The 15593-nt window shown below is 43.5% G+C and overlaps 1 protein-coding gene across 2 annotated transcripts in view; it reads left to right on the top strand.

The window, feature by feature from the left end:
* DYRK4 (dual specificity tyrosine phosphorylation regulated kinase 4) overlaps nt 1-15593 on the top strand; it is a 49482-nt gene that overhangs the window by 8132 nt on the left and 25757 nt on the right. The window contains exons 2-4 of one of the 2 annotated variants that reach the window (XM_061418186.1): nt 2617-2710; nt 5559-5588; nt 14924-15004. In XM_061418186.1, coding sequence (XP_061274170.1) covers nt 2617-2710; nt 5559-5588; nt 14924-15004 — 205 coding nt within the window. The remainder of the gene's footprint in view (nt 1-2616; nt 2711-5558; nt 5589-14923; nt 15005-15593) is intronic. The other variant, XM_061418187.1, reaches the window with a different exon arrangement.

Below are 15593 nucleotides of genomic sequence, written 5' to 3'. Positions count from 1 at the left end.
CCATGGACAGAGCAGCCTGGTGGGGTCGGAAAGAGTTGGACAGGACTGAGTGACTAACACTTCTACTTTCATACATAGAGGAAACATTATGTATAAGATTGTTATGCTTAAAATAATGCAGTGCCACTGTTTACAGTCTGTCTTGCCCACCAGGTTCTGAACTCTTTAAAACACGGATTCTGGTTTATTATATGTGATTCTTCTATGCTTGGCACAGTATCTGGCACACGGCGATCTGAACATTTCAGATAAATTAACCTAAGCTGTTTTAGATGTTTTTCCTTTCAGCAAATTCGTACCAAGACATTTCAAATGCAAGCTGCTGTCCTTGTCCCCATGATAAATATAAAACATAAAATAAAATACCAGTTCATCCTTCATGTCCCCAGGAGATTGACAAGATACAAACAGACACATATAAATGGCAACCCACTCCAGTGTTCTTGCCTGGAAAATCCAATGGACAGAGGAGCCTGGCGGGCTATGGTTCATAAGAACGGAAAGTCAGACACGACTGAATCGACTTAACACTAGCACTAACACATGATAATTAACACTAACGCTGTTGACCAAGTGACAAAATGATCTCTATAGACAAAAGTGTTGAAATCCAGAGGAAGGAGATAGTAATGGGCTGTAGAAGCAGGAAAACTCTGACCCATGAAAAATAATAGGAACTTAAAATCTCAGTTCTCAAAGCAGTATTCCTCTGAATAACTTCACAATCGTGATGCTGTCACCACTTATGAGCGTGTCCCCAAGAGCTTATTCCCTGGTGGCTCAGATGGTAAAGAAACTGCCTGCAATGTGGGAGACCCAGGTTCAATCTCTGGGTTGGGAAGATCCCCTGGACAAGGAAATGGCAACCCACTCCTGGATTCTTGCCTGGAGAACTCCATGGGTAGGGGAGCCAGGTGGGCTGCAGTCCATGGGGTTGCAAAAAATTGGACAACACTTCACTTCAAGAACTTATGGCTGGAGTGATTTGTAGAAGCTGTGATAACATTTGCTTTGGTGCCTGATCTGCTCCTATTTTGTGGATTCTTAACTCCCTTGGCTCTTGCTAGAGTGAAGGGCTGAAAAGGGGGCTTCCAAGAGATGGAGTGGAGTCTCAGTGGAGGTCTGCTGACATGACAGGAGACTGATGGTGGCATGAGAACTCTCTAAGACTCCATCATCCATTTCCTCAAGTCACCACTTTAGCTAGAGTCCATAAACTTATGGGAGTTAGTTTTTCATCTTGCCGTGAGTTAATTATTCAGGGAATTGTGCTCAGAAGGAAGAAGGTGCAAATGTGACCCAGTGAAATGCAGAAGAAGCGTGGATCACTTAAGCTACTAAGTGACCATGAATAGGTCCATATTTTAGGGGGAAAGATGCTGGCGGCAGGAGAATGGTTTACTCTGCAGTCAGCAGACAGAGGTGGGGCTTTTTGCTTGGTGTCCTGAGCTGCTAACCTCCGTCCTAGCTCCTTGTCCTGCCTTGGCTCTGGTCTCCTTCTGCCATAAGCTCATAAAGACCGATACCCAGTGTCCATGTAGGCCACCAGAAGGGAGACAAGAGGAACAGTGGTACCTCAGCCATAATTAGACCTGCCACATTCTCTTCTCCGAGGCTGCCCAGCATTCTTCCCATCCCGGGGGTGGGGACCATTACTTATACAGTCAGTCCCCTACATGCAAACCAGTTGCCTTCCGAGAGCACGTTCGCTAAGTCCAACCTATTTATAAGTCCAGCAAAGTGAGCCTAGGCACCAACTAACACAATCGATTATATAGTGCTACACTGCAATAGCTTTATGATATTTTCGTACAGATAACACATAAAAGACAAAAAATAAACAGAACATTTCTAAGCTTATAGTACAGTGCCTTCAAACATATAATAGGACAGCTGGCACACAGGAACAGCTGGCACACTGGCTGGCATCGAGTGACCAGGCGAGAAGAGTTACTGACGAGGAGGGAGAGGAGAGGGGAGGTGGTGGAGTTGAAGGATGGTCAACAACAGGAGATGGAGGGCAAGCTGCCGGTTCACTCACGCCTGATGTTGACAGCACGGCTTCTGGTTCCTTGCCGGATTCAATTCTGTTGCCCCTCTTGGAGAAACGATGCAGTGACACCTGGGAAGTAGCTCTTTTTTGCTCATCATAGGTGATGCGGTAGCACTGGACTTGGTTCTGAACGGCTGCTGCAGCCTTTGTGCACTGTTTGACATGCAGGTCCTAAGCCCCCCAAAACTAACAGTGCCTCCCGAAATAAAGAAATTCCCCTTGTCCTCTTCTGCGTCGTGTGTCTCTTCTGTTCTTCAGTTTGTTCATCTTCCTCTTGTCTACATTTGTCCTTTCTCTGGGCCTCCAATTCCATCAGGTCTTCATTAGTAAGGCTCTCATGTTGTACAGCAATAGTCCTGTAAGGTAAAGTCCACAAAAGCACACCCAGCTCTAGAGGACGCATGCACGTGACGATGGACGCTAGACACGTGAACTCACTTCCGTGACTGGATGTGTGAACACACGCTTGCATCTTTGAAAATTCGCAACTTGAAGGTTCCTGTGTAGGGGACTTGCTGTGTTTTACTTCTAATGCCAGTTTACCTTTTCGTCTCCTTCTGCAGGACTGAAATGGATGCTAAAAAGCCAAGGAAAGGCAGTTTGACATCGTTCCCGATGTTGAAAGCAACAAAGAAACAAAATCTCGCCTCTGTGAAGGTAAGGACCCTTGCATTTCATTTGGGAGAAGACAGGTTTTGTTGTGAAGTTTTGGGGACTCAGGACCCAGTGGGACTGTTGTGCCCTTAGCATATCTGCTGACAGGGGGAGCGGAAGGGGCAGAGCCAGGTCTGGGTGGGCCAGATGGAAAACAAGCTGGATGGCCAGGGTATGGTTTCTTGAACTTGAGGACTTCAAGATAATAATCTAACAGGTGACCTGCATGTGAGGAATCCTGGGTTAATGTCGCTTCTGCAGCACCTTTTATTCTGCTCTGAATGTTGTTGTTGTTTACTCACTAAGTCGTGTCCAATTCTTTGCAACCCCATGGACTTCCGCCCTGCCCCGTTTATCTGGGCTCAATCCTGGAAGTGTCCTGGTTTCGATCAAATAGCCAAGAACATTTTCAGAAAAGGTCTGTTTCTGTTTTTCCCAGCATGGTCATGCTGTTTTTTTGTTTCACTCTGCCTCGAAAACTAGCAAAATGCCACGGCACTAATATTGTGATGCGGTGACACTGTGACTGCCCTCTGTAAGGTCAACTTCTAAATCAGGTGTATTTTCTAATCTAATGCCTTTAGTATGGATTTTATCACTTACTCACAAGGTCATATTGTCTGGGATCTTTGTTCTGAAAAATTTGCAGCAGACTTTATCCCAGAGCATTCTGGTTTGACTTCCTGAACCCTGCCTGCATCACTGAGGGGGAGGAGCGAGTCCAGCAGCTACCCAAGGCCTAGTGAAGACTCTCCTCTATAGGCCATCACTACCTCCTTCTTACTTTTAGGCCACCTCCTCCAAGCAGTTTTCCAGATTTAACCCTGGCCTTCCCACCTTGGGATTATACTTCATAAAATTGTACCCTAATGGAAAATCCATTGTTCCCCATCCCTACCCCTGCTATTATCATGTACAACAAAAAACATCTTGCAGTGTATACATTTGCAAAAGATTTATGAATACCGAAAGCATCTCCTTTGATAAAACAAAAATTAATATAACATATTTGAAATAGTAAATCTACAGCAAATATGACAATATAAGAAAGGTAACAATCTGTTCACATTTTAAAATATGCAAACAGAATGATCTTGGTTGTGATTTTACTTTGGCAAAATTGTTGTGAGTTTTGCGGTTTACATTTTGTGTTTTAGCTGCTTGAGTACTTAGCTTGTTGAGTGTTTAGGTAGCTCCCACAGAAATCTTAGTGGCCAGTACTGTCATTGTCTCCATTTACAGATGGAGAAACTAAGATTCAGGTGAAGTTAACTGGTTCACGGCCATAAACAAGTGAGTGGAGGATAAAATTCAAACCCATATTCTTAACAAGTCTATCCCATGCCTCTTTGATGAGCAATGGCAACTCTGTTATATGTTTCTTCACATATTTATTTAAATTAATTTTAAGGAAAGAAAATTGTGCAGTTACAGTCAAAAAACAACATAAAAAATCACATTCAAGATAAATTCACGTATGTTGTCATTTGTTAACTCACAAATTGACAGCATCATTTAAAAATACTATTTAAATTTATAACTTGTGACGGTAGCCTAACAACTGATGCAAACAAGTCTTGAAAAGATTTACATATTTAAATAAACTAATAATAATTTATATTTATTTCGATATTATGATATTTAATATTATGTTCTAAAGGTAGCATTATAATAATTTAATATGTAAGTATTTTTAAATGTGGATCTTGATAATATTTCAGTCAAGAAAGTTTTTTAAAATGTGGCTTTTAAAATTGGTTTCAGACAATGTGGAGGGGGGAGGGATAAATCAGAAGCTTGGGATTACTTACAGACACTACTGTATATAAGACAGATAACCAAAAAGGACCTACTGTATAGCACAGGGAACTCTACTCAATATTCTGTGATAACTTATATGAGAAAGAAATGTATATAAAAAGAAACTGAAAAAGAATGAATATATGTATATGTATAAATGTAAGTTTACATATAATATGTAATATATGTATAACTGAATCACTTTGCTGTACACCTGAAACTAACACACTGTAAATCAACTATAATCCAATAATTTTTTTTAGGAAATTGATTTCGGCTGTCTTTGAGACATGGGTGATGCTCTAGATAGTAATCAGTTCAGTCGCTGAGTTGTGTCTGACTCTTTGTGATCCCATGGACTGCAGCACGCCAGGCCTCCCTGTCCATTACCAACTCTTGGAGTTTACTTAAACTCATGTCCACTCCTTTCAAATAAACAAGCTCACAGCCACTGCTGGGACCGGAGCAGGTTCGGAACTCTGGGCTCTCTGGTGGGGCCATCCCAGGGGACTTACCTGGGCGAGGCATGGGCAAGGGAGCTCTGCTAACTTCAATTTCCCAATTGATTGGGTGCCACAGAGTATCTCAGTGCATGTGCCGAGCCTTGGAGAGTAGGCCCCCTTTCTGCTACTTCTCTTCTGCCCTTGGGCTGTCCCTGTGGCTCAGTGGTAAAGTATCCACCTGCAATGCAGGGGCCGCAGGAGATGCGAGTTCCATCCCTGGGTCAGGAAGATCCCCTGGAGGAGGGCATGGCATCCCACTCCAGTATTCTTGCCTAGAAAACCCCGTGGACATAGGACCCTGATGGGCTACAGCCCATGGGGTCACAGAGTCGGACATGACTAAGTGACTAACACTTTCACTTTCACCATTATTTATGGAGTGAACTGATTTTTTTATGGGGTGAACTTTGAATATAACCATAAGGAGCCAATCTAGAATTGATGGTTCCATGAAACATCAGCACACCACACAATATAATATCTGTGTTTGGGTGGACTTGGGGTTCTGAAGTACAGTGCTTACCTGCTGTTTCCCACTTTTCTCCTAGAACCCCACTCTTGCTCCTGAGATCTACTTAGTAAGTACCAGTTGTTTTGTTCCGTATTCCCAGGGTGCTTTCAATTTGGGGAGAGAGGAGGACAAAGATTGGAGTTTACTCTGCACTGCTGTGACCAGGACGTGGGGCAAGCAGGCATGGGGGCATGTCTCTGAGTACCGGAATTAATCAGAGCAAGTAGATAACTCCTGTTGAATACTTCTTCAGGCCATGAAAATTAGCGTTCATCTGCTTGACATTGGAGGTGGGATGAGTTGATGTTAGAAATACAGCCCCAACCCCATATGTGTTTCTATATTTGCTCTTCTCAAGTACATTGAGTGAGTCGGCACCCGCATTTTACAGAGGAGGAAACTGAGAACTAAAGAGATGAAGCAAGTTACCTAATAAAGTAATTCCGCTAATAAAGGCTGAAGTCAGAATTCAGATTTTATTCTGTAATTCATTCACGCTTTTTTAAAAATGTTTTTTTATTACTAAATGTTGAGTATATATAAAAGAATATTTAGGGGTTTCCCTGGTGGTCCAGTGGTGGAAACTTCACCTTCCAATACAGGGGGTGCAGATATGATTCCTTGTCAGACAGCCAAGATCCCACCATGCCTTGTGGCTCAAAAAACAAAACAAAACATAAAACAGATACAACATGGTAACAGATTCAATAAAGACCTTAAAAATGGCCCACATCAAAAAATCTTTAAAAAATAATAATAATAAAAGAATTTCTAAGTATATGTGTCAGGTCTAAAGGATAGTGTACAGTAGGCACTCTTGCATGTTTCCAACGCACAGTTTAAGAAAGATGGCCCCTGCGTGTCCCTCCCCATCTTATTTCACCCTGTCCATTGACCCCCCTGAGATAACCACTCTTTTGAGTTTTACATTTATCATTCCATTGCTTTTCTAAAACTCTGATCCATGTATTGTTTAATTTTGCATGCTTTTTTATGTCTTGAATCATACTGCTCAGTTTTCTCTTAAAGCACACTTTGTAGCTGCGTACTAACAAACACTGGACAGCATTTGACTGGTTTCACTTGGATTGATCAGGTCTTCACACTGATTGGTCAGTGCCTGTGCCTGCCCTTTAGATATGTGAATATTGTTCTTGGGAACCTGTTCATGAATCAATTTCACTGCCATATTCAGTGGTACGGGTGTACTGCACTTCCTATCAGTTTTGATGGGTGAGTGTTTTTTTCCTTATGTTTTTGCCATTAAAAACACTGCACGTCTCCTGGTGCATACGTGCAGTGGTTTCTAGAGCGTGAATTTAGGAGGGGTATGCTGGGTACCAGGGTATGTGAATGCCTTGCGTTACCAGATGACACCAATATTTTCTAAAGCATCAGCATGAATGTACGTGGCCTCTTGTAGGATGTACACGTTTCTGCTGGTACACACCCTTTTTATTCCTTGATACAGTGTGGCTTCTTAGTTTGCCAGTTTAGAAGAAATGACGATATTTTCTTCTATTTTAATTTGCATTTTGATGATTATCATGAGATTGAACCTCTCTCTCTTCATGTGTTTATTGGCCATTGGTGTTTCTTCTTCTGTGGAGTGCCTGGCTGTGCCTGATTTTGCTTAAATTTTTCTTTTGTGTTGTCTTTTTCTTACTGATTTGTAGAATATTTATATATAATACATAAAACATGTGAATAAAATAGAAATAAAATATACATATATTTACTTAATACATAAAAACTATTTAAAGTATTTACTAATCCTTTGCCAGTTATCATCAGTTCAGTTGCTCAGTCGTTTCCAACTCTGCAGCCCCATGGGCTACAGCACACCAGGCTTCCCTGTCCGTCACCACCTTCTGGAGCTTGCTCACATTCATGTCCATTGAGTCGGTGATGCCGTTCAACCATCTCATCCTCTGCCGTCCCCTTCTCCTCCTGCCCCCAATCCCTCCCAGCATCAGGGGCTTTTCCAATGAGTCAGTTCTTCCATCAGGTGGCCAAAATATTGGAGTTTCAGCTTCAGCATCAGTCCTTCCAATGAATATTTGGGACTGATCTCCTTTAGGATGGACTCGTTTGATCTCCTTGAAGTCCAAGGGACTCTCAAGAGTCTTCTCCAACACCACAGTTCAAAAGCATCAGTTTTTCAGCACTCAGCTTTCTTTATAGTCCAACCCTTACATCCATACATGACTACTGGAAAAACCATAGCTTTGACTAGACGGACCTTTGTTGGCAAAGTAGTATCTCTGCTTTTTAATATGCTGTCTAGGTTGGTCATAACTTTCCTTCCAAGGAGTAAGCGTCTCTTAATTTCATGGCTGCAGTCACCATCTGCAGTGATTTTGGAGCCCCCAAAAATAAAGTCTGACACTGTTTCCTCTGTTTCCCCATCTATTTCCCATGAAGTGATGGGACCAGATGCCATGATCTTAGTTTTCTGGATGTTGAGCTTTAAGCCAACTTTTTTACTCTCCTCTTTCACTTTCATCAAGAGGCTCTCAGTTCTTCTTCGCTTTCTGCCATAAGGGTTGTGTCATCTGCCTATCTGAGGTTATTGATATTTCTCCCAGCAATCTTGATTCCAGCTTGTGCTTTATCCAGCCTGGCCTTTCACATAATGTACTCTGCATATAGGTTAAATAAGCAGGGTGACAATATACAGTCTTGACGTACTCCTTTTCCTATTTGGAACCAGTCTGTTGTTCCATGTCCAGTTCTAACTGTTGCTTCTTGACCTGCATACAGATTTCTCAGGAGGCAGGTAAGGTGGTCTGGTATTCCCATCTCTTTCAGAATTTTCCATAGTTTATTGTGATCCACACAGTCAAAGGCTTTGGCATAGTCAATAAATCAGAAGTAGATGTTTTTCTGGAACTCTCTTGCTTTTTCGATGATCCAACAGATGTTGGCAATTTGATCTCTGGTACCTCTGCCTCTTCTAAATCCAGTTTTAACGTATGGAAGTTCATGGTTCACGCACTGTTTAAGTCTGGCTTGGAGAATTTTGAGCATTACTTTGCTAGCGTGTGAGATGAGTACAATTGTGCAGTAGTTTGAACAGTTATATGTGCAGCTGATACCTGGAATAGGAAATGGCAACCGACTCCAGTATTCTTTCCTGGAAAGCTCCATGGCCAGAGGAGCCTGGTGGGCTTCAGTCCCTGGGGTCATAAGGAGTCAGACAGGACTGAACGACTCAGCACAGCACATGGGTACTCAGAAAACACTGTTTACCTTCACCTAGCATAACGACCTCCAAATCCATTCATGTTGCTGCAAGTGGAAAAATTTTATTCTTTTTAAATGGCTGGGTAGTATTCCATGCATATATTTGCCACTTCTTCTTAATCCATTTATCTCTTGATAGGCACTTCGGTTGTTTCCGTGTCTTGGCTATTGTGAGTAATGTTGCTATGAATTCCGGGGTGCATGTATCTTTTTGAATTAGTGTTTTTGTTTTTTGGGATATATACCCAGGAGTGGAATTGCTGGGTCATATGTTAACTCTGTTTTTAGCTTTTTGAGAAGCTTCCCAACTGTTTTCCACATTGGCTGCACCATTTTACCAATAGTGGTATTTTTAAATTATAAAAGAAGCTTGTGTTCATATAAACACACTCCTTTATTTTATTTGGAAAATAAAGGAGTCTCAAAGTTGAGTTTTGGCTGTTGAGTAGGTCTCCTAGAGCTTTGATGAAATAAAAGGAGGTCCTGAAAACTGCCTGATGGCATTCTCCAAGGCCCCATCTTTTTATCTTCCACCCCCTATCCCTCCAGAGGCTTTCTCCAGCCACCTGCCAGGGCCCAGGTCTCAGACAACACAGGAATCCTCTCCAATGCCATGTACCCTTTGAATAAAATCTGTTTTACACTGCGGATTCCTAATCTGGACTCACAGCTCAAGACTGTTAAAGAGACTCCTGTTATATTGGCTCAGAGATCAGTGAGGGGCCACAGAATAATGCATTAAGTTCATAGTCTTAAAGGAAAGTTTCTATTTGTCCTGGTGGATGCAGGCAATCCACACGCTTTTCTTCCTACCTCCTGGGGATGCTGCGGTACAAGGAGGGTTGTCATGGGTGATGGGTGCCTCTTGAGGAAACTGCCAGAGACAAACAAGCAGGAAGTTCATATACTTGTGCAACCTGCCGGTCCTGTGAGTGGGAGCAGCTGTATAGAGATGCCAGTGGTCCTCAGGGTGGTCAGGCCTGGAGCAGCTGGAACCCGGGGTGGATGGCATCTGTGACCTGCTCCGTCTCTTTACCTGGCTTGTCTTGCAAATATCATTTTTTATGTGTGGTGTACTGTGACAAAGATTGAGAAGCCCTGTTCTGAGCAGAGGTTCTGAGTCTTGGTTCTACAAAAAGATGGTTTGCTTTAAGACACACTCCCAGCGGTCACTTGAATGAATCTTATAGACAGATTGGAACTTTGGAGGTTACACCTACCCACTCACCCCCAACTCTGTGCAAATTTCTCACAAATGCTCACCAGGTGGACTCTGTCCTTCCAGTGATGGGGCGCTCACTAGCTCATGAGCTCTAGACTTTAGAAAATCCTTCCTTTTATTATCCCAGAAACTACTTCCCTCTATATTCCACACATTGACCTGACTCTGTCCTGTAGATCACATGTAATAAGCTTTTATTGTGTCCTAAGTAACAGTCTCAGGGAAAAAGCAAGAGAGTTCCAGAAAAACATCTATTTCTGCTTTATTGATTATGCCAAAGCCTTTGACTGTGTGGATCACAATAAACTGTGGAAAATTCTGAAAGAGATGGGAATTTCTTACCTTACCTTACCTGCCTCCTGAGAAATCTGTATGCAGGTCAAGAAGCAACAGTTAGAACTGGACATGGAACAACAGACTGGTTCCAAATAGGAAAAGGAGTACATCAAGGCTGTATATTATCGCCCTGCTTATTTAACTTATATGCAGAGTGCAGCATGAGAAACGCTGGGCTGGAAGAAACACAAGCTGGAATCAAGATTGCCAGGAGAAATATCAATAACCTCAGATATGCAGATGATACCACCCTTATGGCAGAAAGTGAAGAGGAACTAAAAGGCCTCTTGATGAAAGTGAAAGAGGAGAGTGAAAAAGTTGGCTTAAAGCTCAACATTCAGAAAACGAAGATCATGGCATCCAGTCCCATCACTTCATGGGAAATAGATGGGGAAACAGAGGAAACAGTGTCAGACTTTATTTTTGGGGGCTCCAAAATCACTGCAGATGATGACTGCAGCCATGAAATTAAAAGATGCTTACTCCTTGGAAGGAAAGTTATGACCAACCTAGATAGCATATTCAAAAGCAGAGACATCACTTTGCCAACAAAGGTTCATCTAGTCAAGGCTATGGTTTTTCCTGTGGTCATGTATGGATGTGAGAGTTGGACTGTGAAGAAGGCTGAGTGCTGAAGAATTGATGCTTTTGAACTGTGGTGTTGGAGAAGACTCTTGAGAGTCCCTTGGACTGCAAGGAGATCCAACCAGTCCATTGTGAAGGAGATCAGCCCTGGGATTTCTTTGGAAGGAATGATGCTGAAGGTGAAACTCCAGTACTTTGGCCACCTCAAGTGAAGAGTTGACTCATTGGAAAAGACTCTGATGCTGGGAGGGATTGGGGGCAAGAGGAGAAGGGGATGACAGAGGATGAGATGGCTGGATGGCATCACTGACTCGATGGACGTGAGTCTGAGTGAACTCTGGGAGTTGGTGATGGACAGGGAGGCCTGGCGTGCTGCGATTCATGGGGTCACAAAGAGTCGGACACGACTGAGCGACTGAACTGAGCTGAACTGAACTGAAGTAACAGTCCTTCTGATATTGTCGCTCCCCTCAGACATTTTGGGTGTTTTATTTGTCTTTTAATTTGACTTTTTAAAGAGCAGTTTTACATTTTCTGAAAAATTAAGCGGACAGTACAGAGTTCCCCTAAGCCACTCCATACCCCATGTCTGTTTCCCCTATTATTATCTTATATTCTTATAGTACTAGTCACAACAGGGAGCCAATATTGATACATTATTAACAAAACTCCATCCACACTTGGGGCAGATTTCCTTGTTTTATTTACCTAACATCCTTGGTCTGTTGCAGGATCCCACCCAGGATATCACATTACATTTAGTTCTGTCTCCTTAAGATAATGATCAAGTGTCTTAACTTGGCTATTCAGTGCCTTCCACAGGCCACCCTCTGCTCCAGCTTAACCAGCGTGAGCCGTGAAGACCTTCAGAGCATGCCCAGATACTGTTTTTTTTCCACCCAATGAGCATGTTCCACACCCTCCCTTCCAATAAAGCCTCAGGTCAAGCCACACCCCTTCCAAGGGCCACCCCCTAGATGGACATCTTCCTGGATGGACTGCATTCACATGGGTCACTTTCTGCTTTGTTGTCACTCACTGCCCATGCTTTTTGTTTGGTATTTAGTTTTGGTTGTGTTTTGTAATGTACTTTAAAAAATAATTTTATTTATTTGTTTTTGTCTGCACTGGGTCTTCACTGCTGCACAAGCTTTTCTCTAGTTTCGGTGGGTGGGCTTCTCCTCGCAGTGGCTTCTCTTGTCGCAGAGCATGGGCTCTAGGGCACTCAGGCTTCAGTAGCTGCAGTTCCCAGGCTCTAGAGGATCAATAGTTGTGATGCGTGGGCTTAGTTGCTCCGAGGCATGTGGGATCTTCTTGGATCAAGGATCGAACTGTGTCTCCTGGGATGGCAAGCAGATTCTTTACCACTGAGCCACCAGGAAAGCCCTTGTAATGTTCTTTTAATTTATCCAGTCTTCTCCCCAGCTAATCCTCAAAGCCAACTTGTCACCATTGTTGATGGCTAATCCCCACGAAATTATTTGTTGAGAAGTTGGGACTCAGACTTGGAACTGCAGTTTTTGCTCAGATAGCATCATTGTCCATCCAGTTGCCAACCAAATCCTGCATCTGGTACACGTTAGCCCATTAAATTAGCTTTGTCTGAGGCCATGGTCCATGCTTTATGTAGCCCCCTCTTCTTTAGACCACGTCCCTTTTCTAGGAAATCAAGATGGACTGTTCTAAACAGTCCCATCAGGGACTTCCCTGGTGGTCCAACGGTTGAACTCTGAACTCCCAAAGCAGGATGCATTGGGTTCCATCCTTGGTCAGGGAACCAAGATCCTGAATGCTGTACAGTGTGGCAAAAAGATAATAATAATAATAAATTGGGGACTTCTCTGGTGGTCCAGTGGTTAAGACTCTGCACTTCCAATGCAGCAGGCAGAGGTTCAGTCTCCGGATGAGGAACTAAGGTCCCACATGTCGTGCCAAATTTTATTTTTTTAAAGTAGTCCCCATCACGACAAGTCTGTGGAGGGCTTAGCTGTGCTGGGTTATATTAAGTTGAAGTATTATACCCAGTTTCTATTTCACTGTGGCCTGGATACCAAGTTTTATGGATGTGGGTCTGGCACAGGCTGTGTCTCAGTTTTTGGACATCATGAGAAACGTTGGGCTGGAAGAAGCACAAGCTGGAATCAAGATTGCCGGGAGAAATATCAATAACCTCAGATATGCAGGTGACACCACCCTTATGGCAGAAAGTGAAGAGGAGCTAAAGAGCCTCTTGATGAAAGTGAAAGAGGAGAGTGAAAAAGTTGGCTTAAAGCTCAACATTCAGAAAACGAAGATCATGGCATCCGGTCCCATCACTTCATGGGAAATAGATGGGGAAACAGTGGAAACAGTGTCAGACTTTATTTTTTGGGGGGCTCCAAAATCACTGCAGATGGTGATTGCAGCCATGGAATTAAAAGACGCTTACTCCTTGGAAGGAAAGTTATGACCAACCTAGATAGCATATTCAAAAGTAGAGATATTAGTTTGTCAACAAAGGTCCGTCTAGTCAAGGCTATGGTTTTTCCATTGGTCATGTATGGATGTGAGAGTTGGACTGTGAAGAAGGCTGAGCGCCGAAGAATTGATGCTTTTGAACTGTGGTGTTGGAGAAGACTCCTGAGAGTCCCTTGGACTGCAAGGAGATCCAACCAGTCCATTCTGAAGGAGATCAGCCCCGGGATTTCTTTGGAAGGAATCATGCTGAAGCTGAAGCTCCAATACTTTGGCCACCTCATGGGAAGAGTTGACTCATTGGAAAAGACTCTGATGCTGGGAGGGATTAGGGGCAGGAGGAAAAGGGGACGACAGAGGATGAGATGGCTGGATAGCATCTGGATAGCAAGTCGATGGACATGAGTTTGGGTGAACTCTGGGAGTTGGTGATGGACAGGGAGGCCTGGCATGCTGCGATTCATGGGGTTGCAGAGTTGGACATGACTGAGCAACTGAACTGAACTGAACTGAAGAAAGAACTGGAAACAGAACCCGTGGGCTCAAAGAGCAGAACCTAGATTCAAACTATAATGTGTCTTTGCTAAACTTGAGTCATTTTGGTGCCACCCTCATGCTTTTTGCCATATCTACATAGTCCTCACACTCTCTTTTTCACTTAAATTTTAGTTCCATCCTATATAATAACAACCACCAAATTACAGGTTTAATGTGCTAGTTATAGTTTTTTAAATGAGTATTAAAGTAAATGCATAACCTTTAGGTAACTGTGATCTGTTACGTTGGGCTTCCCTGGTGGCTCAGTGGTAAAAGAATCTGCTTGCCAATGCAGAAGACATGGGTTGAATCCCTGAGTCAGGAAGATCCCCTGAAGAAGGAAATGGCAATCCACTCCAGTATTTTTGCCTGGGAAATCCCATAGGCAGTGGAGCCTTGTGGGCTACAGTTCATGGGGTCACAGGGTCAGACATGACTTAGTAACTAAAAAAACAAAAATTTGTTGTGTCACACACCTGCACTGTGAGCTTACTGCCCTTTAGTGGGCCACGGCTCTGCTATTTGGTCTTTCCCACCCCACCTCTTTCTAGAGGTGAGGTACACTCTGATCAGGTCATTGGTGTCCAGACTGGGCTCCTATATTCTGGTAGGTTCTGCTCAGGTACCTTCAGAGCCACTCTGAGGGGAAAAGAGGTTCTGGGCAAGATTATAGACATTTTCTTCTCTTTAGAAAGAGCAGCTCTGCTTTTACATCCTCCCATGTCCAAGGCACCTGGTTAAGATTTTATTTGCAGAAAGGATTCTGTGAAATTTTTTTAAGTGTAAAAACTCTTGGGCAAGCCAATTCAGGATAAGCACTGGTAGAAAGATCATTTGTTTTGGTATTTGTTCATTCATTCATTCATTCAGGTCTTTGAGCCTCTCTCAGCTCTTCCTAGCTTGGGGGTCAGGAGAGCTGGCTTTGTGTGTATCCCATTTATTGTAATGAGGCAAAATAAGCACTGGGCACTGACGATGACACCGAGTTGCATGTTATTCCAATTCTCTCTCACTGGGTCCAGGTTGAGAGTAAGCCTTTGCTTCAAATCCAGAAACCACCTTCCAAGGTCACGAACTTCAGGATGACCCAATTCTTGAATAAGGTAGGAAGTGATGCTTCAGGTCTTTTCTCTAGCAGCGGATGAGGGGAGGTGGGTGGCTGGGGATGGCCTTTAACAGGCATTTTTGGATCAACTCAGCATAGCTTGATGAACATGCTCTACCCGCATCATCACACCCCATCTCTGCCCAATTTTAAATGTTGCTTCACTGATAGACTGTGTGTGTGCATGCTCAGTCACCTCAGTTGTGTCCGACTCTTTGCACCCTCATGGACTGCAGCCCACCAGGTCTTCTGTCCATGGGATTCTCCAGGCAGGAAGACTGGAGTGGGTTACCATGGCCTCCTCCAGGGGATCCTCCCAACCTAGGGATTGAACCTGGGTCTCTTATGTCTCCTCCATTGGCAGGCAGTTTCTTTACCACTACCGCCACCTGGGAAGCTCCAACATCAGACTACCTCTCTCCTAATCAATCAGTCAGTGCAGGGGAGAGCAGGGATCTAGGTGGACAGGCCAAGTCAGTAGTGTAGAGGGGCTAGAGGACTTCCTTGGTGGTCCAGTGGCTAAGACTCTGAGCTTTCAATACAGGAGACCCAGGTTTGATCCCTGGTCAGGGAACTAGGATCCCACA

Source organism: Bos javanicus, chromosome 5 (genome assembly GCF_032452875.1).
Source record: "Bos javanicus breed banteng chromosome 5, ARS-OSU_banteng_1.0, whole genome shotgun sequence".
Taxonomy (NCBI): domain Eukaryota; kingdom Metazoa; phylum Chordata; class Mammalia; order Artiodactyla; family Bovidae; genus Bos; species Bos javanicus.
The sequence above is the reverse complement of the archived record's forward strand: the minus strand, read 5'-3'. Positions and strand labels throughout refer to the sequence as shown.